This window comes from Equus przewalskii, chromosome 8 (assembly GCF_037783145.1).
Source record: "Equus przewalskii isolate Varuska chromosome 8, EquPr2, whole genome shotgun sequence".
NCBI classification, from domain to species: Eukaryota; Metazoa; Chordata; class Mammalia; order Perissodactyla; family Equidae; genus Equus; species Equus przewalskii.
Window position 1 is genome coordinate 68,250,131 of NC_091838.1, and position 26,496 is coordinate 68,276,626.

Consider the following 26,496-nt stretch of genomic DNA (forward strand, 5'->3'; position numbering starts at 1 on the left):
TAAGAGGGTCAACGTTTCCCATAAAACACAAATAGTTTCGCTTCCTGCCCTCCTTCCCCATATTAGAAACATTGGGTGCAGTTTTTAAGGGGCAGCCATTTGTTATGCGACGATAGAAGGGGGAAACATAGAAGCATTACCTCAGGATAGCGAGCTGTCCTAAATCAAAATCTAAGGCTGCTTTTAGAGCAGCGGTTTAATTTTTCACACAATTGTTCCATGTAAAGCTTGTTCCAATCTTCCATGGGTCTAATATGATGTTTTCCAAAGTATTGTTCATAATTCATTATAGGCAGAAATTTTGAAATGACATAGAATAAAACATTAACTATCAGAGTAAGTCACATAACAAAGATAGAATGTATAGGATGATTCCATTTTTGTTGTAAAAAAATCTGATATGTGGGGCTGGCCCCGTGGCCGAGTGGTTGAGCTCACGTGCTCCGCTGCAGGCGGCCCAGTGTTTCATTGGTTCAAATCCTGGGCGCAGACATGGCACTGCCATCAAACCACGCTGAGGCAGCATCCCACATGCCACAACTAGAAGGACCCACAACGAAGAATATACAACTATGTACCGGGGGCTTTGGGGAGAAAAAGGAAAAAAAATAAAATCTTTAAAAAAATCTGAAATGTTTATGTGTTTTTATGATTCTGTATAAATCTATTAAAAAATTAGGGGGGCTGGCCCCACGGCCGAGTGGTTAAGTTTGTGCGCTCTGCTTCGGTGGCCCAGGATTTCCCTGGTTTGGATCCTGGGGGCGGACATGGCACCGCTTGTCAGGTCATGTTGAGGTGGCGTCCCACATAGCACAACCAGAAGGACCTACAACTAGAATACACAACTATGTACTGGGGGGCTTTGGGGAGAAGAAGAAAACAAAAAAGAAAAAAAAAAAGATTGGCAACAGACGTTAGCTTAGGTGCCAATCTTTAAAAAAAACAAAAAAAAGTTAGAGAAGAATATACTTTAAACTTTTAACACTGGTTACCTCAAGAGAGTGGAAATGAAGGAGATCATACAGGAAAAAATTTATTCCAATTAAGCCCACTTCCTTTAAGAAATCTTTTCCAGCTTATCTGGTTCAGATGCCCTTATCAATTTTCTTACCATCTTAGTACTGAAACTACAAATCTTCTTTTACCCACTAATTCATACTTCCACTGCACAGCCTCTGTACTAGGACCCTGGAAAAAGATAAATACCATTGAGTATCTGCCTTAAAAGAGTGAGGTCTAGGAGATAAGGCAGATACATAAATACTTAATGATAAAATAATGTAGCAAAAGGTAGTCATGAAGTCTTAAGGAACAAGTAAAAATCAACCAGGTCAGAGGGTGGTCGGTAGGATATTAGAGGTGGAGGGGACATTATAGCCCCCACTGCCACTCTAAAAATCTTGTCTGGAGGAAGCAGCAGCATATCCAGGTGTTTATAGAGCATAAAAGGGATGAGGCTGGAAAGGTGGACAGCACCAGACCACAGACAGGCTTTGCATGCTATGTTAGGGTACTTCAACTATCCTGAGGACGGTCACCGAAAGCCTGGAAGAAGGAGAAAAATGTAATCCATTTGATTTCTGTACAGACCACTCTGGAGGCTATAGACAGGATGGATTTAAGAGGACATGACTTGAGGTAGGGACTTAGTTTTGTATTACAAACACATACTTCCTCAAAAAAAAATAAGTGTCTTTTCTTTGTGGAGTGTTTCACAGCTCTTATTCCATCTCTCCCATCAATTATATCACAGATTGGAATGGACAGGCTGAGAGACACCACACCTGAAAACCGTGTACCACCTTTGCGGACCTACCCCCAGCCTCACCCCAGGCTCTCACACAGCACTTGTTAAAATCTCTTTTGTGGCACTTAACACATTCTCCCCTGCATTTGCTTTGACTGTACGTAAGTCTGACTGTACAGACCTCTCCAGGCTGAAAACTAACTGCACCACTAGATTTTTTTTAATAGTTCTTCATACTTAGCACAATGTCTTTGGAAAAAATACTGCTTAAAAAAACTCTCAGATCGAAGTTTATAATCCTAACCTCTCTCCTGAGTGCCAGATGCATCTCCAATTGCCCCAGAAGTGTTTCCACCTGGATGTCCTGTAAGACTCTCAAACTTAACCTAATCCAAATGGATCTTGCTATATCTGCCACCCACTGCCAAACTAATCAGGCTTCCATTCCAGATTTAGGTATTTATCCCAACCAAGTCATCTTTGACTGTTCACTCTCCCTTACCTGCCATATACACTCAGCTGCTACACGCTGTGTATGCACATCCCTTCCATTTCTCTCTCCCTTTGCCAATGTCCTAGTTCAAACTCTGAAATGTTTCCCTGCCTCTCCCTATCCCTCACCAAATCTACATAATAGCTATCAGGATTACCTTATGAAAGCAGAGATAGATCACTGTCATTTCCCACCTTCAAGCAGCTGGAAACTCCACAAAGACAAGGATCACGCCCAGCTTTACCCACTGCTGTATCCCACAGGCCAAGGTCCCCAGTACATAAGCAGCACCCAGTGATTTACTTAATGAATGCTCCTGTCAAAAGCCTTCAGTGAAGCCCCACTGGACGCAGGAAAACTAAACTCAGCAAGACATTCGAGTCCCAAGGTACCCTTCCAGCCCTAGCTCTTGCAATGTCCCACAGATTTTCCTAAGTGCATGGTAGTAAATATTCTTACTCCTTCGGCTCCTGTCGCATTTACCCTCTCTTGTTCTACCGATGCTGAATGAACTATTGTACTTGGAAAGTAATAGAACTTCTTTATCTCCCCACTATTTGTGTCCTCCAGTTTCTCCACCAGGTGGTGATCAGCGGGGCAGGGACTGGGTCTTTGTGCCCTGTGTTCCCAGGCCAGTGCCTGGCCCACCAGACGCTCAACAACTGTGATATGACGGCACGAATGAGTTACTGAACGGGTCCCTCGAAGCTATCATCCTCTCGACGACGGAGAGGGGAAGGGACGGGAGCTGCACGTGGGATGAAAGGGAATACAGTGACTGGGCATTTTTGGGGGTAGTTTTGCTTCCTTTTTCTCTTTATTGAATACAACACATACGTCAAAAAGAGCATAAATCATAACCGTACAGCTCGTGAATTTTCATAAATAAGCACACCCGTGAAGCCAGCACCTGGGCGGAGAACATCGCCAGCACGCAGCAGCCTCCCCTCGCCCTGTTCCGCTGAGTGCCCTCTCGACCCTCAAACAGACAGGGAGCTCGAGCCCTGGGCCCTCCGGCCGCAGCGAGCAACGCCCGGAGGGAGACAGAAAAGCCCACGAGCCGGAGAAACACTCTTACCCACGAACTTGAAGCGACTCATGCCTGCGGCCCCGGCTCCTCCCCGGCGGAAGCGGAAGTAGCCGCCGTCGCCCAGCCCTCCCGGAAGCCCCGCCCCCTAGCCGACCGCTTCCGGTTTCTCGGGATCCCCCCGCGGCCGCTGAAGGTGAGCCGTCCGTCATGGCGTTCTTGGCGTCGGCGGCCTACCTGACCCACCAGCAGAAGGTGTTGCGGCTCTATAAGCGGGCGCTGCGCCACCTGGAGTCGTGGTGCATCCACAGGTGGGAGAGGGGGGCCCCAGCGCGCGGGGAGGTGACCGTAGGGGCCCCCACGGAGGCTGAGAGGCCCCGGTGTACCGGGCGGCTCAAGGACTTCTGGGACAGAGTGGGAAGGGGGCCCCTCGCCCCACGGAGCCCACCCGTAGTCCCGGGTTCGAATCCGGGCTTCGTCTCCTGCAGCTGCGAGACCTTGGGGAGTTGTTTATCTGGTCGGGGCCTCAGTGTTCGGAAAAACGGACGCAGGACCTAACGCAGAGGGTTGCGTGACATTCAGTGAAACAAAGGAAAGTGCCTAAAACTGTAATTGTCATGCTTCCAGCGTTCACTACATAATAGCTTTCATCATGACCTTCTCGTATCTGATATGAGCGGTAGTAATATGTGCATGATTTTCTTTAGTCCTCACAACTCTAGGAGTTAGAGATTATTTAGCCTTATTTTACAGATGCAGCTGGTAAGTGGCCAAGCAGAATTAAAAGTCAGGTGTCCACCTCCAAAGTATCATCATCCTCCCACCCCTCCCATCAGCTTTCCTCTTTTTAGCCTCATCCGGTCCTTTTCACTGTCTTCACATCCCACATAATTCTTCAGCTCCCGTGTTATTCTCTTCTTCTTTCCTCTCTCTATCCATCTGTGATTAGTCTTAGAATATAGTATTAAAACTTATGGATTTTTTTCATGGCCTAGATGCAATGCAAGGTGTGAATGCCAAGCCTCCACTCCCTTGTCAGAATCCTAAAACCTGTCCCAGGAGGAAGGCTTTGGGGAAAAACCTCTAAATGATGGAAAACTGAGTAGACCTGGAAGAGTTGTGGAGGGTATCTTTGAAGCCCAGATCGCATACTTGTGATTACTGGAAATTCATCAACCCGTTTCTCTTTGCTAGGCAGGAAGATGGTTCAGTGTAGTAGGATTGTTAGTTTCCTCCCTGAGTTTTCCTTATTCGTTCGTTCATCTGACGGAATTTGCAATTCAGGTTCTACGCTGGATGCTGAATGAATAAAAGTTAATAAGCCCTCTTTCTCAGCTGTAGCAACTCATGGATTAATGGGGAAGATGGGCATGTATACAAATAGATCACATAAAGAATTAGCAGTGTTATAAAGGTGAAGGAAGTCAAGCCATCAAGAATTCAGGTAATGCTGAACTACATCTGGGAATGTAGTTTTGGAGGACGGAGTAAAAGTAGCTACTGTGGTAACACTGACTCAGTGTTTTGTTAATCTCACTGACATCCCTTCTCAGCTGCCTGAGTTTTCTTCTTCCATTTTCCCTCCTAGTGCTTCCTCCATTTGTTCTCCATGGTTCCATCCTGGGACCTCTGTTATTGCTGGATATATACTTGGGGTAGCCTCATCTAATGCTGGGACTTGAGTTACTACCTATGCTAATTTGTCTCTGGAGCTGTATTTCCAACTGTAAGATCACCTCAGTTGTCCGCAACTCAACTTGTTTAAATTCTTTGAAACCAAACTCATTTTCTTTTCACTACCCCATTCTCATTCTCTTCCATAATTTCCTGCATCAGCCAGTGGCATTACTAGTAACAGTCACTCAGCTTTAAGTCTTAGAATTGTTTTCAGGTACTCCCTTCTCATCCCTCTGCCAATGATACACGTACTTGTACGCCATGTATAATTGGACACTGATTTTTGTAAATTCTCTCCCCAGTGTAATAATATTAGTAACTGACCTTAGTGAACACCGAGGAGGTACCAGGCACTATCTAAAGTGTGTTTATGTGTTTTAGCTCATCTAAGGTTTGGGACAACCTTGAGATATAGATACTGTTATTAACACTTTTATAGAGGAGGAACCCATGGCCTAAAGACATTAAGTAACTTGCCCCATATTACACAGCTAGTAAGTGGCTGCGATTCAGTCCCAAGCAATCTGACCTGAGAGCCCAGTCTCATAATTTTGTAATCTAAATGTTTCTCTCCTGTCACCATCTGTCACTGTTGCTGGCTTCAGGCCCTTGTCCTCTGTGGCCTGGATTGTTTTCAAAGCCTCCAAAGTGATCTCTGCCCAGTTTCTTCTAGAACCTGAGCATAACTTGCCTAAGGCATGCAGCTAGTGTCAGAGTCAGGATTCAAACCCAGGTCCTTCTGATTTGAGCAGTAGTGTTTCCGCCATGTAATACCTCCCTTCTTATTCATCTTTGTAACTCCAGTATTTAGCAGCGCCTAATGCAAGGTAGGAGGAAATTCAATAAATTGTCATTGAATGCATGTTGAATGATGCTAAAGAGGCTGTAGGTTTTCTTTTTTGCTAATTCTCTTTTTCCTTTAAATCATTATTCCTTTGTTGGAGGAGAGAGGGAAAGAGTGGTTAGGCTGTATTTGATAGAGTATTTTTTTGCTGCTGGTGTTTGGGGAGCTGCCGAGGAAGCAGTCAGAATGATGTGGCTGCTCCATTGGCCGGGTCTGGGGAGGTGCCAGGGGGTTACACGACTTATCCAGAAGACATCAGTGGAAGTACAGCTTCTTGTCAGACAGTAATCCTGCCCAGTTGAGTAGATAACATTTCTAATCTCCAAAATCATTTTGGTTTAAGGGACAAATATCGATACTTTGCTTGTTTGTTGAGAGCCCGGTTTGAAGAACATAAGAATGAAAAGGATATGGTGAAGGCCACCCAGCTGCTGAGGGAGGCGGAGGAAGAATTCTGGTACAATCAGCATCCTCAGCCGTACATCTTCCCTGAGTCTCCTGGGGGCACCTCCTATGAGAGATACGAGTGTTACAAGGTAGGTGAGGACTCCAGTGGCGACCGCCTTCTAGAGAACTTGGTCTCTCCAGGCCCAAGCCTCAGCCTTAGAAATCACTCGCCCTCTTAGGGGCAGCAAGGAGATTTCTTTCCTGGCAGTTGTAGATAGGTACTTTTCTTCAGCTGTCAGTTTTCTCTCTCCCAGATGACATTAAAACTTTTCTTTCTAAATTCAGCTCCAGGGTCTTGTGGTATCTTTTTGGCAACACAGAGTGCTAAATTACTTGGTGAATAAGTCATTTTTGGACCTTAAAGTTAACCAATTTGGATTGGCGCTTAGTATTTCTGAGAAATTCTAGATCATACTTCCAAATAACATAAACCCATTCTGGATACTTAGAGAACGCAGGGCGGAGGGGAATGACACCACTTCCCTTTGGACTGACGTTGCTGTTTTTCAGCCCGAGGCTGTTTTACTCTAAGGGTCTCTCCTGTATGGTGGCCCTTGCTGGTCCTCTGTTGTTCATTGCTTAATGTCAGAAACAGTCTGGTACTTGTAATGGTTATAAAAATGCACGTTGATTTTCGTTTTGTCTCCTGAGCAGGCCCTTCAGTGGCATGTAAGTGTATCCTCTGGGATGACGCCCTGATTGCCTCTCCTGACAGGTTCCTGAGTGGTGCTTAGATGACTGGCATCCTTCCGAGAAGGCAATGTATCCTGATTACTTTGCCAAGAGAGAGCAGTGGAAGAAGCTACGGAGGGAAAGCTGGGAGCGGGAGGTGAGTCTGACCTGCATTTTATGGCCCACGTGGTCAACACCTCGAAGGAGCTCAGGTTTTGTTCCCCACGTGCAGAAGTCGAATTCCCAGCTGTGACCGTTACTCGGGCCCCTTGTGTCTCAGATATACTTTTGTTTGAAAGTGTGTTAAGTGTAGCATTTACAGCCTTCTCACACATAGGTTACAGAGAGTTCCCTGGTCTTTTTGGGTTTTCTGTTCTGATTTTGCTTCTCCCCTCCTGCTCCTCCTCTGTCCTTTGCCTGACCTATTGTCTATACCCTACAATCCCTTAACTTTCCTCTCTACCAGTGCCTTGACATTTTCCACTCATCTTATGATGTCTGATTTACATGTTTAAAAGCCCACTCTTGCTGTAGTGTGAAGAATATATTGGAGAGGGCAAGAGGAGAAGTGGAGAGACCAGTTTGGGATTATTGCAGTTTACTCAAAAGATTATGGCAGCCAGCGCTAGGATGGAAGCAGTGGATATGGAAGGACACAGATTCAGGATATGTCCAAACAGAGGGACAGGAAGATTGACTGGATGTGTGGGATGCCTGAAAGACAGGGAGGGATCAAGAATGAGTTCCAGGTTTTAAGCTTTAACCTGTGAAGTTTGGTTGATGGTGTTTATTGAGATAGGGAAGATGGGGGGTGGGGAGGAACAGGTGTCAGAGGGACAATCAAGTGTTGAGTTTTAAATTTGTTTAAGAATGTTAAACGTGAGAATCCTGTGAGACATCGTGTGCACATGTCAGTAGGCGACTGTGGATGTAGGAATCTGTTATTCAAAGGAGAGATTTGAGCTCAAAATAGAAATTTTTGAGTTATCACTTGTTTTAAAAGCCATGGACATGTATGAGATTCTTGAGAGAGTAGAGAGAGAAGAAAGGTCGCAGGAGCTGCCACTTGTAGAGGGACCAAGGGGCCTGTAGCGAGGGAGAGGGGGACTCGGGAGGTGTGACAGCAGAGGCCAAGAGAATGTGGTTCAGGAATGGCCCGGGCCAAGTCATCTTTGCTGAAAGTTGCTAAAAGGTGGACTAGAGGGAGGACTGGAAGTAACATCCAAGACTTGGCTACAGGAAGGGCATTCGTGGCCTTGACGAGAGCCTTTTCTGGAGGGTTGAATCCCACTGATAACAGTGAGCAGGAAGTGAGGAAGAGAAGACAGGAGGGGAGAGAATCCTTGAGAAGTTTCGCTGAGAACAGTAACTGGGCAGGAGCTGGAGCCCAAGGGATTATTTTCTTTTAAGATAAGAAAAACTGATGCATATGTGCTGATGAGAAGAGTTGGGGGAAGAGATGGAATAGGCACAGGAGGAAAGTTTTTGGGAAGAAGAATGGGATCCCGAGCATGGACGGAGGCCCTTGAAAGGAGCAGGGGTTCTTCCTCCATCATAGGTGGACAAAAGATTTATGTAAATGCATTTGGGTTAGAAGTTTTGATGATGGGAAAACGACGACTTCTATAATGGCTTCTCTTTTTAGTGAGATAAGCGGAAAAGCCGAGAAGTGGTTGCAGCGTGTTTGGAGAATGTGGAAAAAGTGTGATAATCACAGGGAGAGGATGAGCTTGCAGGAGGATGGTAATGAGATTGCCGTGTGGTGTTGAAGACCCATTTCAAGTTGGAAATCATGTGTTGTGACACCAATTTTTTCTAGTGGTTTTTTTTCTCTTTAGCAATACTAGCCGTATAGGTGCAGGCTTGAAGGTGGATGGTGCGGTTTGTCCACTGTGGAGTGGCAGGACTTGAGGTTCTTCAAAAGGGAGTGATTGCCATCATGGAGTCCAGGCTGGATAAAGACGGGAAGTCAAGACAGGAGGCTGACGCAGAGAGAGATGGGCAAGGTGGGTGGGAGGATCCATGCACTGGTGGTCTCTACAAGTTTCAAGTATTTTCAAGGGGGCATTTAAGCAGATGAGCTGGAAGGGGACACTGTGGTGGGATAATGGGATATTTGAATTCATGATTTTGAAAGTTGTGCTAGTTCTGGTGATAAGGTCCAGGATGGTGACTGTTGGAAGTCCTTGACCAAGGTGAAGCAGAAGGAAAGTCGGTGTGACCAAGGTGGGCAGTGTTTTCTAAGAGCTGTCTCAGCATTTGGGAACGTGAGGTATTTATTTGTGGAGAGCAGCAGGTTACTTCTGCAGTTGATCACCATGATAATCTCCTTTTCTCCACAAAAAAAAGTTCCTCCTTTACCTATTCCATCTCTTTGACATTATTAAACAGCACATGTGCGTGAGGCTCCGGTTAGCCACAATCCAGAACTGATTTGTTTGGAGGAAGCTTCAGAAAATCATTGATCTGGAAAGTGATCTCTTAGGTGTCCTCCTCTATTAGGACAGTGATAGTCTTGGAGATCTCTGCAACTGAGGCTAGCTGGGCAATGGCAGACAGAACTGAGCACATTTGTACATGTGATTTCATGTTATTTCTCGTCCTGGTTGTTATTTGGGGGGCCTTAAGGTTTACATCCTTAATGGATTTGAGGTTTCTTAGTAGTGGTTTTGGAGAGCACTTAGCTGAGACAAAAATAAATGTTTTTGGGGGGGGGGGAACAGGTGGGGAGGCCATAACAAAGGGGAATTAGAATGGTGACTGTCGTGGTTTTGTGTATTGAATATGAGGTGGCGTAAGAGGGTTTGTTCTCAGCTTTGCTGTTTAAGAATGGGAAAACCTTTAAGGAGAATAGCTTTTCTGTCTGAGTTATAGTGTGGGTATAAAAATAATGCAAGTATATATAAAAAGCACTTTTCTGTAGTGAGGATCACATAGTGTGTAATGTGATATACAACAGCAGACTTTATAGTCAGTTAGACTCCTTTTCTAATTGTTCCTTCCTTACCCCTTCTAGGTTAAGCAGCTGCAGGAGGAAACTCCGCTTGGTGGTCCCCACACTGAAGCTTTGCCCCCGGCCCGAAAGGAAGGTGATTTGCCCCCACTGTGGTGGCATATTGTGACTAGGCCCCGGGAGCGGCCTATGTAGAGAGAGGAAGACACCTCACCAGTCGTGCTTGCAAGTGAAAAAGTTACAGAGCATACACATACTTGCCCTAATAAAAATAACTCAGTATCGTCTGATGAGACTGATGTGTTCTTCTGAGGACTAACATGATGCCAAGTGACTACGCTACTGTCCTTTTCTTACCAGTTGTGCATATAAAGTATGTGAAATGTGGTCAGCTGTGTTCTTTTCTTCCCCATTCAGTCGTGTTGATTGATAGCACGTTATCAGTAAGGGAAAACTATGCAACAGACCCAGGTACAAGATTTACTCTGATGACTGAGTTGAACAAACTCCAGTTGAACGTTTAATTCACTGTAGTGACTGGAAGGAATATGAAGCCAAGAGGAGAAGGTATGCTAATATGGAGGACTTGATACCTTCTGGTTTTCTAACAAGTCCACTAATGGAATTTTAGTTTTGATTAAAAGGATAACTCTCCCTAAGAAGCACACATTCAACAAATAAACCTGGAGTTTATGGGGTTCGCTCAGGAGTGGAGGTTTGATGGGTGCGGTTAAAGGGCCTGATCTGGGATAAAACTTTTTTTGTGACACTTATTAGGAGGCAGTTTTCCAGCTTTGCTTCGTCTGCCGGAGCTTGGATTGTCTGCAGACGCAAAGGTACGGGTAGAGCAGAACGCTTTTAACTGTCTGAAGAAGTGTCTTTACTAAAACTGTCAGCCAAACCCAGCTACTTTTAGTTCTGGATAACGCATTAGAGCTGACTTCCGATACTTAGTTCAGGCAGCTAGTGTTCTTAGGTCTCATAACCATCACAAAAACGCTTTGTCAATTTTCTAAGCTCAGTCTGAGTCTCATTTAACTAAGACCAAGTGAGTTTTAAGAAGACTTGAAATACAGGACTTTTTCTTTCTAGTGGTTCTTTATTTATAATGTAGGCTGAAGCAATTGTTACAAGGTAGAAGGGAGACACATTACACAACTGTTATTTATACAAGTTGAGAACAAAAAACTGCACAGGGAGAGGTCAACTCTCAGTACAAACTAGCAACTAAAGCACAATAATTTACCTTTAGAAACGATTTCTTTATTTTTAGCTGTGACACTGCTTTTACAATATGCAAAAACACAAACAGAACTACCCAAGGTGTTTTGTCACATTCTTTCTACAGTGAATTTGGCAACGTTTTATATTAAATTTATTCAGATTATACTAACGTTTAAAAACTAAACAAGTGAAAAGCTGTACCAAGGTACAGTTACATCCATTTATTTCAAAGGTTCAAAATACCACTTTGATCTATTGTGATTACCTTGCAGTGATTTCTGCTTTTGCAAAAACCATCTCAAGCATCATATGCACAATGCATCAGCTACTTTTAGTCATCAAGATTGGTGGGCTAAACCACAGGCACTACTGTTGCTTATATTCTGTAAAAGGAGCTTGTTTTTCAAAGAAAAAAAGCTTAAATAGTTTCTAATAATCATGCCTTTGCTTTAAAGCCATAACATAAAATGTCCTTGAGCAATCACAGCAGTGTTAAATGTTAGTATATAGAACAGTGACTATACAGGTACGTTACTCTCACATCCAATGCAGTTATGTATTAAAGCATAAGATTATGTAATTGAAGATTCGAGCCAACAGAAATCTGCAGGGTCTGGGGGACACAGCACTTTCAACTCACCAACTGCTGCCAGGCTTGCTTGCTGTCTTTAACATCACTCTCTTCTCCAAATGTGAGCCCTTGAAATCTACAAATCTCTGTTGGCTTTAGGGGACGGGCATTAGAACAAATTTAACTTTCACTTAAAAAAGAAAAGACATAAATCCATTCCAAAGAACATTACCTAGAATACAAAAAAAAGGGACAATATAGCGGTCGGATTCCCAGTGACAATAAATAAATCCTCCTCTCTTCAATGTTTAGTATGAGGCCAATTAACTGCCATTTATTTAAAAGAAGATAAGAAAAACAAGCCCCCAGATTGGTAAACACATCAGCAAGTTGCTAGACTTCAAGCTGGTTACCCTTGTTAAATCCGCTTGAGTTTTTTCAAAATATTTGGGCTTTTCAACGCGCCCAGCCTGCTGGGCACAGTTAAGTAAAAGGCATTTGCTATATCTAAGAATTCCCTGCTATCATTTTTAAATGTTTTCACATTTTTAAAACTGCCTTACCCTTTTGGATGTATTTGGATTCCATGAAAGTGGGTGTAACAGACCAGTAACTAAAGTGGAGGATCCTATGTCTACCCGGTGGCAGCAGCATGCACGGGATTGGAGGTGGGTGCTGTGTGCAGTCAAGAGGAATCGTGGGAGAAAGAAGTCCTTAAACACCCTACAGAAACAAACACTGCAATCCAGTATGGCTTATTCGGATGCATTTACCATGAAGCTACTAGAAATTCAACCTACGAGGCTACTCTTAAATGTAACAGGATCGGCTATGTTGACAGTGTGCCCCTCCCACGGCCCTCCCCCCAATCCCAACACAGTCTACCGTTTCCAGATTTACTTCACTCTGAGTATTGCTCATCAATTGTTAACTCCTGCTTTTCTCATCCAGAACATAGTATATTTAAATGAAGATTTTACCCCTTAGCCATTTTGTTTGTACATTAAAATAACCTGAATTTGCTTCTAAGCCAGACAACTACAATGCATCTACAAAAGCTTGCAGAAAAAAAAGAGAAACGAAAAAGCTAAGTATAGTCATCCTTTTTTCTGAAATTAACTACTTCATGGTTCCCCTGCCCCAACCCCCCCCCCCTTATGCATTTAAAATTTTACAAAGACTTGTAAAAAAGTTAAATGGAATTTGGCACCTTCAGAAAAATCAAAAGGGAAACTAAGATTAAAATGTGCAGAAAGAAAATTGTCAATATTTACAAATTAAAAGGTCAAGATTATGTCAGTTACATATGTTGCTTTTCATTATCTAAAGGTGTCGAGTACTTTCAAAAGAGCTGTATTCTGAGTTGCCTACAAAATCTTGATTATAGATTGGAATGGATCAAGACAAATTAGGTATTATTAATTAAACAGTTCGTTCCTCACTGGCAGCATTTCTTGTGAGCCTAAGAAAGGCGAGGGGCTGAGCGGTCATTGGTCATGGTCTTCTTCAGTTTCACGCCCCTTCGGATGGCGTTCAGCATGTCTTCTCCCTGCGGGCTCTCTCTCGGGCTCAGGTCTGCAGGATCGCTCTCTGGAATCTGGCCTGGGGAGGCAGTAGCACTTGAGGGATCCCTTTCCTGGTCTTCGGCCTCGCTTTCTGGAATCGCCTGTCTGTGCTCCTCGGGGATACTTGGCTTCGGGCCTGGAAGAGGAGGGTTGACGGAGGCTTGGCCACTCCACATCGAGGAGGGCATGCTGGTGACACCCTGGGGGCCCTCACCCACAGATGGTGACTCGGGGCTGTGCTCACCCCGCTCCTCTGGCCCATCCAGAGGGGTTGGCAACACCCCAGGGAGGTCTGGGACAGTTGGGGTCTTGACAGGGATCACAGGGGTCTTGATGGGGATGGGACCAGCTCCAATGGTCCCCCGGCGGACAGAAGGTTTGGTGGAAGGGGTCCGTCGAATGGTTGCAACCCCTGGAGTGACCATAGCAGGTCCGAGGGTGGTGGGGAGGCCAGCAGTTGAGGCTGGGCGCTTGGCTTGGAACATCCGTCGGTAGGACTGGCTGATGTCACTGTTTCTCGGAATGGTGGAGGATTTGTCAAACTCCTGCTGATCTGCCTCCTGGTCACCACTTACCGAGAAATAATCATAATCTGAAACTGATGATAATATTCGATTAGAAATATCCAAGGCAGCAGCTTTGCTTTTTTGATTGTGTGTCGGAAGAACAAAAGCACAAAGGGCAGAGCACTTCACCTACCATCTCCTCCCACACCTACCCCCGCCCCCGGTCTCTGTGCCACCCTTAGACGCCCTCGGTGTCTAAGAACTCGCTGGCACGGATCTTCGTTTTGTTCACTCATGTACCCTGAGCACCTACTATGGTGTGGGGCATAGTAGGCACGCACTCAAATACCGTTGAGAGTTGGAGAGTGTAGCACTGCCAGGCTGCAGCAAAGCTACCTCTGAGCATCTCTGGGAGGAATACGGGGATGGAAACAGAAAACATATTCTACAAACCCTCCCATCCAGAATGCAACACAAGAAGCAAACCTCAAACAGACTATCACAGACCTTACTATCTCCCTTGTAATTAACTTGTCAGGCGACGGCTAGTAAAAGAATGGAGCTACTGGCAATGAGTCCCTGAAAATAGGTACAAGATAGGTTCCATCAGGGATGTGTGGTCACTTCCTCTCAACATACGGGGTCATGTGGGAGGGGCAAGTTTACAGATTAAACATCTTAGAGCAGGTTTCTGAACAGCAGCACAACTGACATTTGGTGCCAGATGAATTCTTTGTTGTTGGGGCTGCTGTATATTCTAGGATGTCTAGCAGCATCCCTAGCTTCTACTCACAAGGTGCCAGTAGCACCTTCCACCAGCTACAACCACCAAAAAAGGTCCCCAGACCTTACCAAATGTCCCCTGGGAAGCAAAATCACCTCCATTTAGACTCACTGTCTTAGAGGCTTTGACTGACGGACTGCAAATAGGCTTGGTCAGCTACCGCAGATCTATTCTAGCTGCCAGGCCACCTTCTTGCTGGCTAGTGTATGGAGCGGGTTGGGGTTGAGGGAGGCAAAGTTGACAGAGGATTTGGCTGGAATAGGTTCAGAGTTTGGGCTTCAGACTCTAACAGACCTTAGCTTCAAACTCCCAGCTCTGTTTCATATTCATTTTGTGAATTTGGGAAAGTTACGGAGCCTCAGTCTCCACATACGTAAAATTGGGATATTACATAAGTGGTTGTGACAAGTAAATGGGAAAATAAATATAAAGTGCTAAAACACAAATGACATTATTATCATGAACAGCATCTGCCTGAGTTTAAGTTGGGACCTACCCCGTACCCTGACAGTGAGAAACGAGAGAAGTTGCAAGAGTCCGGTCACTTCCTTAGATGGCAGCCCCCTGACAAGCACCGCTCAGCCCTCTGAAGCATTCTGAGACGGTGAAAACGATTCTGAAGCCGAGCTGTGAGCCAGGGCTTACACTGGTTAAACGGACTCCCTGCTCTTCTGCCTCCTCCCAGCAGGGCCCACCCCTTTTCCTTGCCTGGCACTGCTCAGGAAGCCCAACGGGAAACCCCAGGCTGCCTGTACCTTGGGAGGGGATGGTGTCCTCAGAGCAGCACGGTGTGGTCGTCTGCGTGCTGTAGCCGCTGGAGCACTGAAGCGAGTCCCGGCTGCTCCTCTGGGTGTCCAGCTGGAGGCCCCGCGACAGAGCCAGCGCCAGTTCTTCACAAGCCTCCATCTCCTCACCAGGCTGCAGGTTGGAGAGAGACACACACACAGACAAGCCACCAGGGCCATGAGTCCCCTGTCTGATGTCCCCAGAGCCTTTTGCGGTGGGGCCTCAATATTATTTCTACTCTGCTCCAGAGAACACCAGCTGTCTGTGAGCCCAGGAGGCTATCAACTTGCTTGGGTCCTACCCACGCTCTAGAAAGTCCTACATGTCTGATTCCGACACAAGGCTTTTCCCCAGGGGCTTTCTAATGCTCTAGAACAGGGAGTGGGGAAAAGGGGCTGAGGTCCCTCCAGCTCAAAGGCTCAGCTGGACTCAGCCCGCCACTGCTGGCCAGCATCTGGCCACCAGCCAGGTGGAAAGGGGCCCAACCAGCTGGAGAGAACAAGAGCGTCACCCTGGTGGCAGCCGACACGGTCATGCTCCGTGGTCTCTGGGCCTCCTCGGCTGCTGCAGGTGCACCGCCCGTGGCAGCGGGGCCACCCGCGCCAGGGTCGGGCTCGCGCTTCTCCTTGCGGCGCTGCAGGGTGTTCACCAGCGGCTGATCGTAGGGGCCTGGCTTAGCCCAATCCTACGGAGAAGCAGCACGGTCAGGGGCCAGGGCCAACCCTCGGACCGCGGCCCCACAAGGCCGCTGGGCCCCTCGGGGGAAGTGGGCTGGGACAGGCCCGCAGGCCCCTTCTATGCCCTCATCCCGCTCTGGAAGAAGAGGTGGAAAACCCTTTTGGGGGCTTCCTGGGTATTTCCTCTTTCCTCCTATGGGTCCCAAAATTAAAACCCTCAACAACCAGGCAGACAGCCCGTGGGAGACTCTAGTTAACAGCTACCTGACAGCTGACCAACTGTCTAAGGTGTGTGAAGGCACCAGCCAAGGGAGGGCATGTCCCCAGGATCGGGGCCTCCCTTCTGATGGCTGAAAGCACCCTCTCTCCTCTAGCAGCCAAAATGACGTCACTTCAGTGGATTGGCCACCAGGGGGCACTAAAGGAACCTCAGCCACTCTCCCTGAGGCTGAATCTCCTCTTCCAGGAAACTAGGCCCCCAAAGGGGGGACTTCAGGATGTGCCCTCTGAGGTTCACCACAGAGGGAGGGAAGACCCCTGGGGTCAGTAGTCTGAGAGGTCAGAGCCACCTGGGAGGAATGGAGTCAAGACCCTGCTCAAGATGTTAGCAGTCTATGGACCTACTATTCAAATTAGGGGCCTCCTCTCAAAACGAAGTAGAATTCCTCCTGGCATCAACTGCACTTGCTAGGAATTAATTTTAAAACTTTGTTTGTATGTTACAGCAAACATGTCTTAATATAAAACAATCAAGATTAAAAGTCTGCGTGTACTTTTAAGATAAAACATGATAAGCCAAAACATATTTTGGGTTTTGGTTCTGTTACCTTGGCCCAACAAGGGACTCATCAGGGGAAAAGTCTGGAAAACACGGTCGAGGAGCACAGCCCCTACCAGCCCCTGATAACAGTGACACCCTGAAGTGGCCCCAGGAGGGCAGAACTGGGACTTGCAACTTGGAACTGACGTCCTACAATGCCACATCTGGGTCTGCTGTCTAACAGGGGTGAACTATGCTTCCTCGCCAATCTCAGCTCCACGTGGAAATTTCTATCTCGGCGCTGCCTGCTGCTTTGCGGTTCTCCCCAGTGGGAATTAACTTAGGGAGAGGTGTTATGGGGAAGAAGGCAGAGTGTGAAAGGAAGGGGGTGAGGGCGGAATCGGGGTGAGTGAGGATTATGGGACAGAAGAGGGGTGAGCACAGAGGCAATGAGAGGGGAGAGGGAGTGAGAGGAGGGAGGAGAGACACAAACCTTCCAGCTAGGGATCTGAGATGACGGGAACATGCCGGGCCCAATGGTGTAATAATGAGCGTAGTCTGGAAGGTGGACAGAGGTGACCCGAGGGAGCAGGCGGGAGGCAGGCAGGCAACGAGGGAAAAGGCTTGCCCCCACGGGCCCCACATGGGACTCACTTGATAAACTATAGTGAGAAAACCCATTAGACAACTGGAAACAAAACAAACAAAAAAGGGGGGGAAAAAAGGAAAAAAAAATTAATATAACAGGATGAGTGTGGGGATACAAGATGGTACTGACATTCAAGGGAGTGGGGGACACCTGAATATTTGTAAATAAAACAAACATCGGGGCTCTGCTGCTCGTGGATGATCCCTGAGGCGAGAGAAAAGAGCCAGGGTACAAAGGATGCACGCTTATTTGACACCAAAATAAGTATTCAGTTGAAGAACTATTTCATCTACATTTTGAAATAGTCTGGAAATTGATCAGTGTCCTTAATTTGTGGCGTTCAATTATTTAACTAACAAAGCATCATCTCACGGCGATAGTAATCGGCTCATCTCATTACGCAAATTTAAGAATTTTAAAGCATCTTCAACTGAATCTGTGCATTCTAGGTTTCCAAAATCATCACACTGTTCAGGAGCAGATTCCAAACTGGGGTAAAGGCGGAGGGGTTGCAAATTAAAAGGTAGAAAAGTACACAGCCTCTGACGCAGAGAAATGTCACGTCCGAGGGGATGGTGACAAGGAGGCCACGGTAGGTGGGGTGCTTGGGAGGGAAGTGGGGAGATGGATGAGCACACATGACACTGTTCTGGGAAGCAGCCTTCACACCTCTGGGTTCCCCATACCCCTTCCTCTCCCTCGGGACAACCGCACGGTCGTAGCTCAGGAGCCAGGCACCCATTCAAGAGAAGGCCCTCAGTCCTGTCCCTCCCTGTCCCCCAGAGGGGCTGCTGCTGGTGTAGATTTTGAGTTTCCTGGTTCCTGCAGCTGCACCGGTGAGCATCAGGCAGGAGGGGGGGAGGGAGGGGCCGTGGCTGGGACCCCCGCGGTCACCTTCTCTGCGGAAGCCCAGGCGCCCATGGTGGAGCCTGAGCTGACTGAGGTGGGCGAGCTGCACTCGCTCACTGACTGGCAGGTTTCGGAGGCTTCGGAGGAGGCCGAGCTGGACGAGTTCTGCAGCAGGGGATGGATCACAGGAGGGACCGACAGAATGCAGACCACAGGCCGCCAAAAAATAACCGCAAATAAAAAACAAAAGAAGGGGGCGGGATGGGAGAAGGGCACGCAGACAGAGACAGACATACACAGAAGAGGGAAGGATGAGAGAAGCAGAGGGTTAGAGTTATTTCTTCCCCCAAAGCTGCACCCACACAGAGGCTTTCAAGATCCTGAAAAGAAGCGTGAGACCGGCGAGCTCCCACCACACAGTAAGCGCCCAGGACCGTGACTCGCGTGTGTCTAGTGTGTGTCTAGTGCACGGCTGTGTGCCCGGCACGGAGAGTCTGGTCAAGGTTGGAACTCCCTGGGCATTCCTTCCAAGGCCACAAGCCCAGGTCCCGAAGGAGCCCCGCCTTTTACACAACTCAGGTGCACAGGCATTAGTTATTGCATGAGGACGGCCCCCCGCTTGGGCTTTTTGCTCCCTGTCTGCCTAGAATGGCTCCACTTCCTGGACAGTCCCTGTCACATGCAGCCTCCGCATCCCTGAGGGGTGGTTTCCAGCTCTGAAGCTGCAGCTTCACAAAACACAATTTTAGGTGTCTCTGCCTGGGGAGTGATTTTGAGGTTTGGGGCCGTGATGCCCTGTGGTTAGTGTAATGTTTCCAGTGGCCATCATAGGGAATTTTGAAGCATCTGGAGAGACGTTACAGGAAGGAGGTCTGACGGGAAAACATCTCTTTATTAACTCTCCAGTCCCCACTGGTCTCCCAGTGTCAGCCAGGGCGCGTGCTCCCAGCTCAGGCTCCTGACGTGGCTGAGCCAGGGACTAGCTGCTCACCATCACATCTCAACTTGCTAGTCCCAGACTGGCACACGGCAGGTGCTCAAGATTCCTGAATGGATGAGTGACAAGGACCATCTCTTCCATGTAAACTGGGTCCCCTGGGGTAGTGCTTTGGGCCCATCCAGATATTAGCGTAAAGTTTTCTTCACTGTTAACTGCCATCTCTGGCTCATCTCGTTTGTTTAAAGAAGTCCAGCCCTGCTGGGCTCTACTATCATTCCCCCAGAAGTCCTCTGGTATCCACTGTCCAGGAGGCCATGTGGCTCTGTCCACCCCTTTCACCCGCCAAAGAAAGACAGGTCTCCCGCAAAGGAACAGAGCTGTAGCTTTCCCATCCCGCAGGGGCAAGGAACCAAAAAGACACTCCCCGTGCACACGCTCCGTGGAGCCACAGCGAGGACAGGCTACACAGTGGACGCCCCGCTGCTCCCCAAGCTCGGTGTCTGCCGAGCAGTCCAGGACTTGACGTTCAAAGGCTTGGATTCAAGTTACGTTTCTGCCACTTCTCAGTCAAGGCACTGCAGGCTTAATCTCTCTAAACCTCAATTTTTTTCATCTTTAGAATAGGGATCAAGATTATCTAACAGATGAAGAGAAAATGAGATTTTATATGGCTATGTGTATCTATTTACATAGTGCTCAATCAAGTGTAAATAAAAGTTGTTGACGTAAGTACGTTCAACTTGAAAAAAGAACCAGCAAACCAGCCCGAGACTTCAGGTTCCTATCTCTCTTGACTTCTCATTTTTTCCTAAAGAACCTCTTGCCTTGACAGAATGCGCAGCCCTGGGACAAGACCCTCACACAGAGAGGGTCCTGCTCTGGGGCACACGTGGGTGAGGACATCATTTCAAGAGAGCAGATGGAGGAAAATGGGAGAATTCTTAACAAATTCCGTCCCCCGGCAGCATTTAGCCCCGTGTACCTGAGTGGACAGATGAAGGGATTTTCCCCTTATAGGTGTGAGTTCCTTTCCCCCACCCTAAATAAAGGTAATATTACTGCCTTCAGGAGATTGTATACTCTGGCCTATGTGATTTGTACAATTTGCTTAAATTTCCCCTCGACTTTCTAATTACAAGCAGCTGTAATGTCTTTTTCTAGAAATAGAACTATTAAATTTTGCAGCATCCTTGAACTTATTAAAACTACACTAGAGTTGCTAGCCAAGCACATCTCGGGCACTGGCTTTCAGATTGAAGTAAATCCCAACAGGCCATCTTCTGCGCCCCTCAGCGGTCCTTGAGGCAGGAGCCCTGGCCTCAGTCTGATCCACACACTGTCCCTGACTGGAAGGCAGAGAAGCTCAGGGCCTCTTTTTTTTTAGAAAGGCGTGTCAGTGCACACTCCGATGTTAGTTTGTCAGTTGATTAAAAACACACACAGAAATACACCGCACATAAGAACAGCCTTTGAAGAATTGCAAGTTCCTGCTTTCCTTTCAACCATTCACACTCTCTGCTTGCGAGACACACAGGTGTGGTTCAGTGCTGCTCCTGGCAGGGGAAAGACGGGGGACAGGCGGGTGACACCTTAGAGACCAAGCCAAAGCACCGAGCTGGGGCAAGCACAAAGGAACTTAAAGCCGCAGCGCTCGGCCCAGAGCGTTTCCATTTGAAATCAAGACTCTGTCCCAGGAAGACAGAGAAAGGCCAGTCCCCCAGGACGGCTGACAAATGGCAAAGGAGACACTGAGGCGAGAAGCTCTGGGCTCACCAACATCAGACACGTTGGGTGAGTAACCTCCTGGCTTAGGTCCCCAAAACACCTCAGCTGCATCCTTTATGTGAACTGCTCCCCAAAACGGTCTCCCAGGGGCACCTCATAGCTGGAGTGGAGCAGAAAGGGCTCTGGACCAGATGCCCTTGTCCCAGGTCCCCGACCTGCAAGTCACATAATTGTGCAACTTGGGCAAGTCACTTACATTTCTGAGCCGCTGTTTCTGCAACAAAATTAGGGATAACAATACTCTACATGGTTGTTGGAAGGACGACACAGATAACATACACAGGAGGCCCTGGGACAGTCCCTGGCACACAGCAGATACTCAGTGACTGTTAGGCAATGGATACCTGGGATAAATAAGACAAGCACACGATCTTCTCAGTCCAAAGATCTTGGACCAAAGGCTGTGTTCAGCATCAAATGTACACCATGGGCTGGTTCCCCAGCAGATGGCACTGTGGGGCAGCCTGGATGTTCACGTCTCCTGGTGTCTCTATGTTGTGTTGCTTACTAAGTGAGACCGGCACTAAGAGAGGACAGAGGACAGCAGGCGAAGGTTGTCCACTGCCCCGCCCAGCGCCTGCCTTCTACTCCGGCTAGAACCACTGGGCAGGGCTGGGTCTAGTGCCGCCTAACCCAACTGTGGTTGAAAACATTCAACTTGTCCCAGAAGCAAAATGCAAACAGAATGATCTGCAGGGGCTCCGATGATTCATTCTCATTCTCAACGCAAACTGATAAAAGGAACCTGAGAGCACCGAGGAAGGGTTCCAAGGTGCTGTCCAAAACAATCTCCGTCATTCAGAGGGAACCAGAGATGCGGGGGGAGGAAGTGTCACCACTGTGCAAACGCCATTAAAGATCGTGCAAAGCTGGGCACTCACAGGGATGCCAGAGAGAACTCCCCATATCAACATGGTGACTCGCCCGTCACCAGCCTGGAGACTGGCTCCAAACCCAACTTACAGTATCTCTCCCTTTTGGGCAACAACACATCTAAAGATGAGAAATTAAACCAGAGGTTTCTGACAGGGGTCTGTCCAAGCCAAGGTCCTTCTTTGGTTCTAGCCATTGATGGTGGTCTGGGCAGCAGGTGTGATGGCAGCTCCTGGAGCCAAGGGCACCCTTACCTGGTTGGGGGCCTCTGGCGGCATTGGGGACGGCGACTTGGACTGGAAGGCGTCCTGGGATATGAACCCTGAGTCATGGGAGGACACGCTGGACAGCCGCACGGGCGCCTGCTGGGCCAGGTTGGAGCTGCGGTAGCGGTAGTGGGAGCTGGGAGAATGTGAGTGGGAGCCGCTGGACCGGGAGTCGCTGCTGTTGACGCTGTTCAGGCTGCTGCGGGGGGCAAGCAGAGGTGGGGCAGGCAGGGAGGGTAAAGAAGGAGGGGTAAGAGGAAGGAGGGGGACAGAGAACGGGGGGGGGGGCGCAGGAGGGAGAAGAACAACAGGATGTAATCAGCTTTGCCCCCAAGAAGCCATGCAAACAGTAAGACATGTTTTCAAAACACCAAATCATTAAGCTAGTAAACAAAAGGCTTTTTCATGTGAGCAAGGGGTAAAAATCCAGCCGCCAGGAATCAATTCTCTGATGGGGCACTGAAGCATCCTTAGGATGGAGGCCTGTGATCATAAGGAGTCAAATGCTACCCAATTCTGCCATGTCATCTACTACCAAAGCTTGGGAACCTGACATCTGTGCCATGAAAAGAGATGGAACTGGTCTCCTCTGCTCATCTGCCTGCAGACACCATGACGCGGCAGCAAAAACCATGAAGGCTTCAGCATGCCCTGGATGGAACATGCAAGTGTCTCCTTAGATGGACCACCTGGGTCCAGGAGACCAAGGTCAACCCAGCCCACCACCGCTTTGGGGATGCAGGCATCAATGGACTTTCAAGGCGATTTCACCCTCGGCGAGCCTGGTTCAAGACCACCGGAGAGAACGTCAGCAAATGATCTCAGTGCGTTTGTATCAACGTGTTTTACCTTTTATTAACAACACTGATGCTTTAATGAATGGTTTTATCCTGATCACAGGCGTTTCTCTGTTAAAATATCTGCGAGCCTGGCATTAACAGCACACCTGGCAAGAGGCAGGCAGCTTTCAGCAACTAAAGGCAATCAGTGCTAAGCTGTTTGCTTCCGAGAATAAACAGTAAACAGGATGTCGAAAAACGACATGCACCCTCTGGGTGTTCCGTCTGCACTCCTTTTCCAGTCACAAGAAATACGCTCTGCACTCTGTATAATAACTCAGATAATGAAAACTAGAAAACTGAACCAAGTGCCATGGTCCAAACAAGCAAAGCTGACATAAAGGACAGTTGTAGAAGCATCTGAGGGGATGACATAAACAACCCAGCCTGGGATTAGAAAGTTTGTGGTTTCTGCTCCTAACCCTGCAAGAGAATCTTGTCAAATTTTACAGACCCTGACAGCCAGTAAGGTAGTCAAGGGCTTTGTGACTGCTGTACACGAGAATTACTTCGTGTGAATGTCCTGACAAATGCAGGGGAGTGCGCTGGAGGAAATCTCGGCTCCTGTGGATAATTATCATCAATTTTGCTTTCCCTCCCAATCAGCCAAAAGAGGGTATATGGGGACCCATAGTGAAGCTCACTGTAACTCCACCCCAGCAAGCTCATGGCTGATGTCGTCAGTGCAACATGGTTTTCTATCGAAACTAAAACCATAAGAAAAAAAAGATACACAGTTTTGTTTTATAATAATGAGCTAAGTTTTTTGGTTACCAAAAAAGCCAGAAACCAACCAACGTTTTCAGGTTGCAAATATCAGGATGCAGCCTCTGAAGCCTGAACTTCCTGCTGAGCATGTATTGTGCAAGCTCGAGTATGAAATGAAACACACACAAGCGTGTACAGAGACATCACCATACAAAGGTTCGGCAGATCCATCCTGCTCTTTACTCTCAATGCTAATTCACAGGAAGTGGAAATTCATTTGGCTTTGAAAAGTCAAAGAAAATGATGAGCAGGTTGAGTGGACCAAGAAAGCCAAGTGACGCACGATGATGTCTCCATCTTTCAAGAAGAGGAGAACCAACTTCGCAGTCAGCAAGCCAAGTATGGCCTTCCATTAGAAAACTCCTAGAACAGCCTTGCACATGGCAGAACTATTCCAATTGATTCTAACCGTGTGTTAACAGTAACAGTAGTACTAAACAGAGCGGTGGGGGTAGAGGTGGTAGTAGTGATTAACAAGAGCAAGAATTCTATTTACTTTATGAAACCTTGAGACAAAAATTTGGAGGGAAATGAGGGCATAAGCCACTGTTACTTCTTTCATTTGTTCTGGCACGATATCAGTCTGTGAAGAATCAACCTCTGTTCACCCTTTTTCAGTCCTTATGGTTTTCACTCTGCTGAACAGGAAAATCAACTGCGAATTCATAAAATGGGAAAATCCCTACAACATGCAATGGAGAGAGAGCAAGCTCCAGTCTACTAGTCTAAGGGCCAGGGGGGTTTTCCTTCTGATCCAAAACTAATCCAGAGACTAAAGAGTGAGACCAAAATCATTACGGAATTCTTTCAACTGATCATGTCACCATTTCCTGTTGAAAATGAGCCATTCTAAGAAGGAAAGACAGGCTCTATTGCTCACACTGCCACAAAGAAAAACGGCCTGTGCTGAAAGCAGGCGCGGAGCCCGCAGACTTACCTGCAGACACTTGATTTGCGGGACATGGTGGTGCTGGGAGACGAGGGTGGCGTCTGGTATGACCAACTGTAATCAGAACCTTTCAAGTCCAAAATCACCTAGAGGGACAGAGCCAGGTGGGTGAGCAAAGTGCTGAGAAGGGAAACAATACCTATCAACTCTTAAAACCCATCATAACATCAAAATTCAGCCATCACCGAGGGGTAAGGATTAAAGAAAAAATTGTTGTTAAAGGTTTTTTTTTTATTTTTTAAATTAAAGAACCAGACTATTAATTCATGAGTGGCTTAATCTTTTTTCTGAGACAGGGGAAAATATAATTCATTGGGGACAGGGGGAGAAACCATGAAATATCAGTCAAAAAAGAAAGTGAGAGAAAGACAGATTAACAATCTACAAGAGCCACTTACACCCGAGGCTAGAGTTTACAGGATTTTCATCTTATAGCACTACAAAGACAGTACTGGATTCAGGATTTGTTGATCTTGCATTTTAACCACTTGATAGTCAGTGATCACTTGTGCCCTATCTGACCAGCACTAGATATTTTAAAACCTGACAGAATCAAGAGCAAACCAATTCTTTCACAATTACCTCTACGTCAGTCTCCCTTACTTGACTGACAAAGAGCTATTTGAGTGCATCTTTCGTTCACATAGTGGTGCTCAGTAGACGTCTATGTATTGAGTGAAAGCATGCACACTGTGGTCTCATAAAAGCAATTTCATAGGATGGAAAATAAAAGCTCTCAAATTTGGCTCTCCAAAGCAGGTGATAACAATTTTATACAAAGGGCAAAAGCCAGCATGTGATTCATCACTGTTTCCCCAAATATGTCTTTTCCCACTTGATCTAGTGTTAACGTCACATGAACCAAATGAACAAGCAGAACAAATGTCATCTTTTCCATAAGAGAGATCCTCATGCATTACTTAATTAGCATGAGAGAAATTCAGTGAGAATGGTTTACATTGATGACCAAGACACAGCACTGTCGTAATCCTAGGAGAGTTTATTTCTAGAGCGTAGATGAACATAGTGCTTAAGAGCATGGGCTATGGAAATGGACAGCGTGGCTTAAACCCCAGTTCTACCAGTAAACAGCTAGGTGAACCCAGTTAAGTGGCTTCACCTCTCAGTGCCTCAAGCTCCACCTCTAACAAATGGGGATAACAGTGAAGACCAGCTGAGGGAGTCTATATAAAGAGCTTAGACAGCACCTGGCACACAGTAGGTACCCTACTAGTGATTACTAGTGATGATGATTACTGTGTATCCCAATGTGAAACACGGATATGATTTTAAATGGGATGATGCCCCAAGGAACCCTGAGGACCTTGAACCTTTCTCTCTTTGGTTTGCTCTCCTAAGTGCTTAACCCACAACCCTACCTGTTCACTTGAGGAGGGCAGCTTATGAGGGTCCATGGTCAGGCTTTTCAGATCTTCTGATATGGTCTGAAGGTGAGTTATTTCCCCCAGCATGGAGATTTCTTCCTCCTGAAGGAAAGTAATTCACATGTTATCATCATGACTGACTCACTTCACCATCTCGGTCCTACTGTTTATATGAGGCTCACTGTCTAATCCTTTCAACTTTTCAGAAAAGGTACCCAGGCATTCATACATCTTTGTTGAAGGCACTACTGGCCCTTTCTTTTGGGAAATGGAAAGGAAAAAGAAATCGTCCATAATCACAGAGTGACTGGTGTGTCCCAGACAGTGGTGAAAAAGCCAAAGCAAACACATGGGCCTTCCTCAAAGTGTCTGGAGGCTAGCAGCCTGCTCGGAGGGTCTGCCTGTGTATTCTCACAGGATTTTGCAGCACAGCCTCCTCATCCCGTCCCCACGGGCTGAG

At 47.1% G+C, this 26,496-nt stretch overlaps 3 protein-coding genes across 21 annotated transcripts in view; 1 reads left to right on the forward strand and 2 right to left on the reverse strand.

Annotated features, from left to right (window-relative positions):
- The window catches only part of TATDN1 (TatD DNase domain containing 1), a 39,576-nt gene extending 36,186 nt beyond the window's left edge, over positions 1–3,390 (reverse strand). The window contains exon 1 of one of the 6 annotated variants that reach the window (XM_070632027.1): positions 3,319–3,390. In XM_070632027.1, the coding sequence (XP_070488128.1) occupies positions 3,319–3,340 (22 nt within the window). In that variant the 5' untranslated portion in view covers positions 3,341–3,390. The remainder of the gene's footprint in view (positions 1–3,318) is intronic. The other 5 variants (XM_070632030.1, XM_070632032.1, XM_070632034.1 and 2 more) reach the window with 5 other exon arrangements.
- Positions 3,391–3,398: 8 nt separating this feature from the next.
- On the forward strand, positions 3,399–10,147 carry NDUFB9 (NADH:ubiquinone oxidoreductase subunit B9). The gene is made up of 4 exons (XM_008537984.2): positions 3,399–3,578; positions 6,132–6,324; positions 6,951–7,064; positions 9,924–10,147. The coding sequence occupies exons 1-4, from the start codon at positions 3,478–3,480 to the stop codon at positions 10,053–10,055; spliced, it is 540 nt and encodes a 179-aa protein (XP_008536206.1). The 5' UTR covers positions 3,399–3,477; the 3' UTR covers positions 10,056–10,147.
- Positions 10,148–10,939: 792 nt separating this feature from the next.
- MTSS1 (MTSS I-BAR domain containing 1) overlaps positions 10,940–26,496 on the reverse strand; it is a 161,513-nt gene continuing 145,956 nt past the window's right edge. For 3 of the 14 annotated variants that reach the window (XM_070632016.1, XM_070632015.1, XM_070632024.1), the window contains 8 exons: positions 26,031–26,138; positions 24,640–24,737; positions 22,084–22,294; positions 17,227–17,421; positions 15,808–15,981; positions 15,266–15,428; positions 13,465–13,818; positions 10,940–13,356 (listed from right to left, as the gene is read on the reverse strand). In XM_070632016.1, coding sequence (XP_070488117.1) covers positions 13,118–13,356; positions 13,465–13,818; positions 15,266–15,428; positions 15,808–15,981; positions 17,227–17,421; positions 22,084–22,294; positions 24,640–24,737; positions 26,031–26,138 — 1,542 coding nt within the window. In that variant the 3' untranslated portion in view covers positions 10,940–13,117. Of the gene's footprint in view, positions 13,819–15,265; positions 15,429–15,807; positions 15,982–17,226; positions 17,422–18,276; positions 18,397–22,083; positions 22,295–24,639; positions 24,738–26,030; positions 26,139–26,496 lie in introns of all 14 variants that reach the window. The other 11 variants (XM_070632012.1, XM_070632011.1, XM_070632021.1 and 8 more) reach the window with 5 other exon arrangements.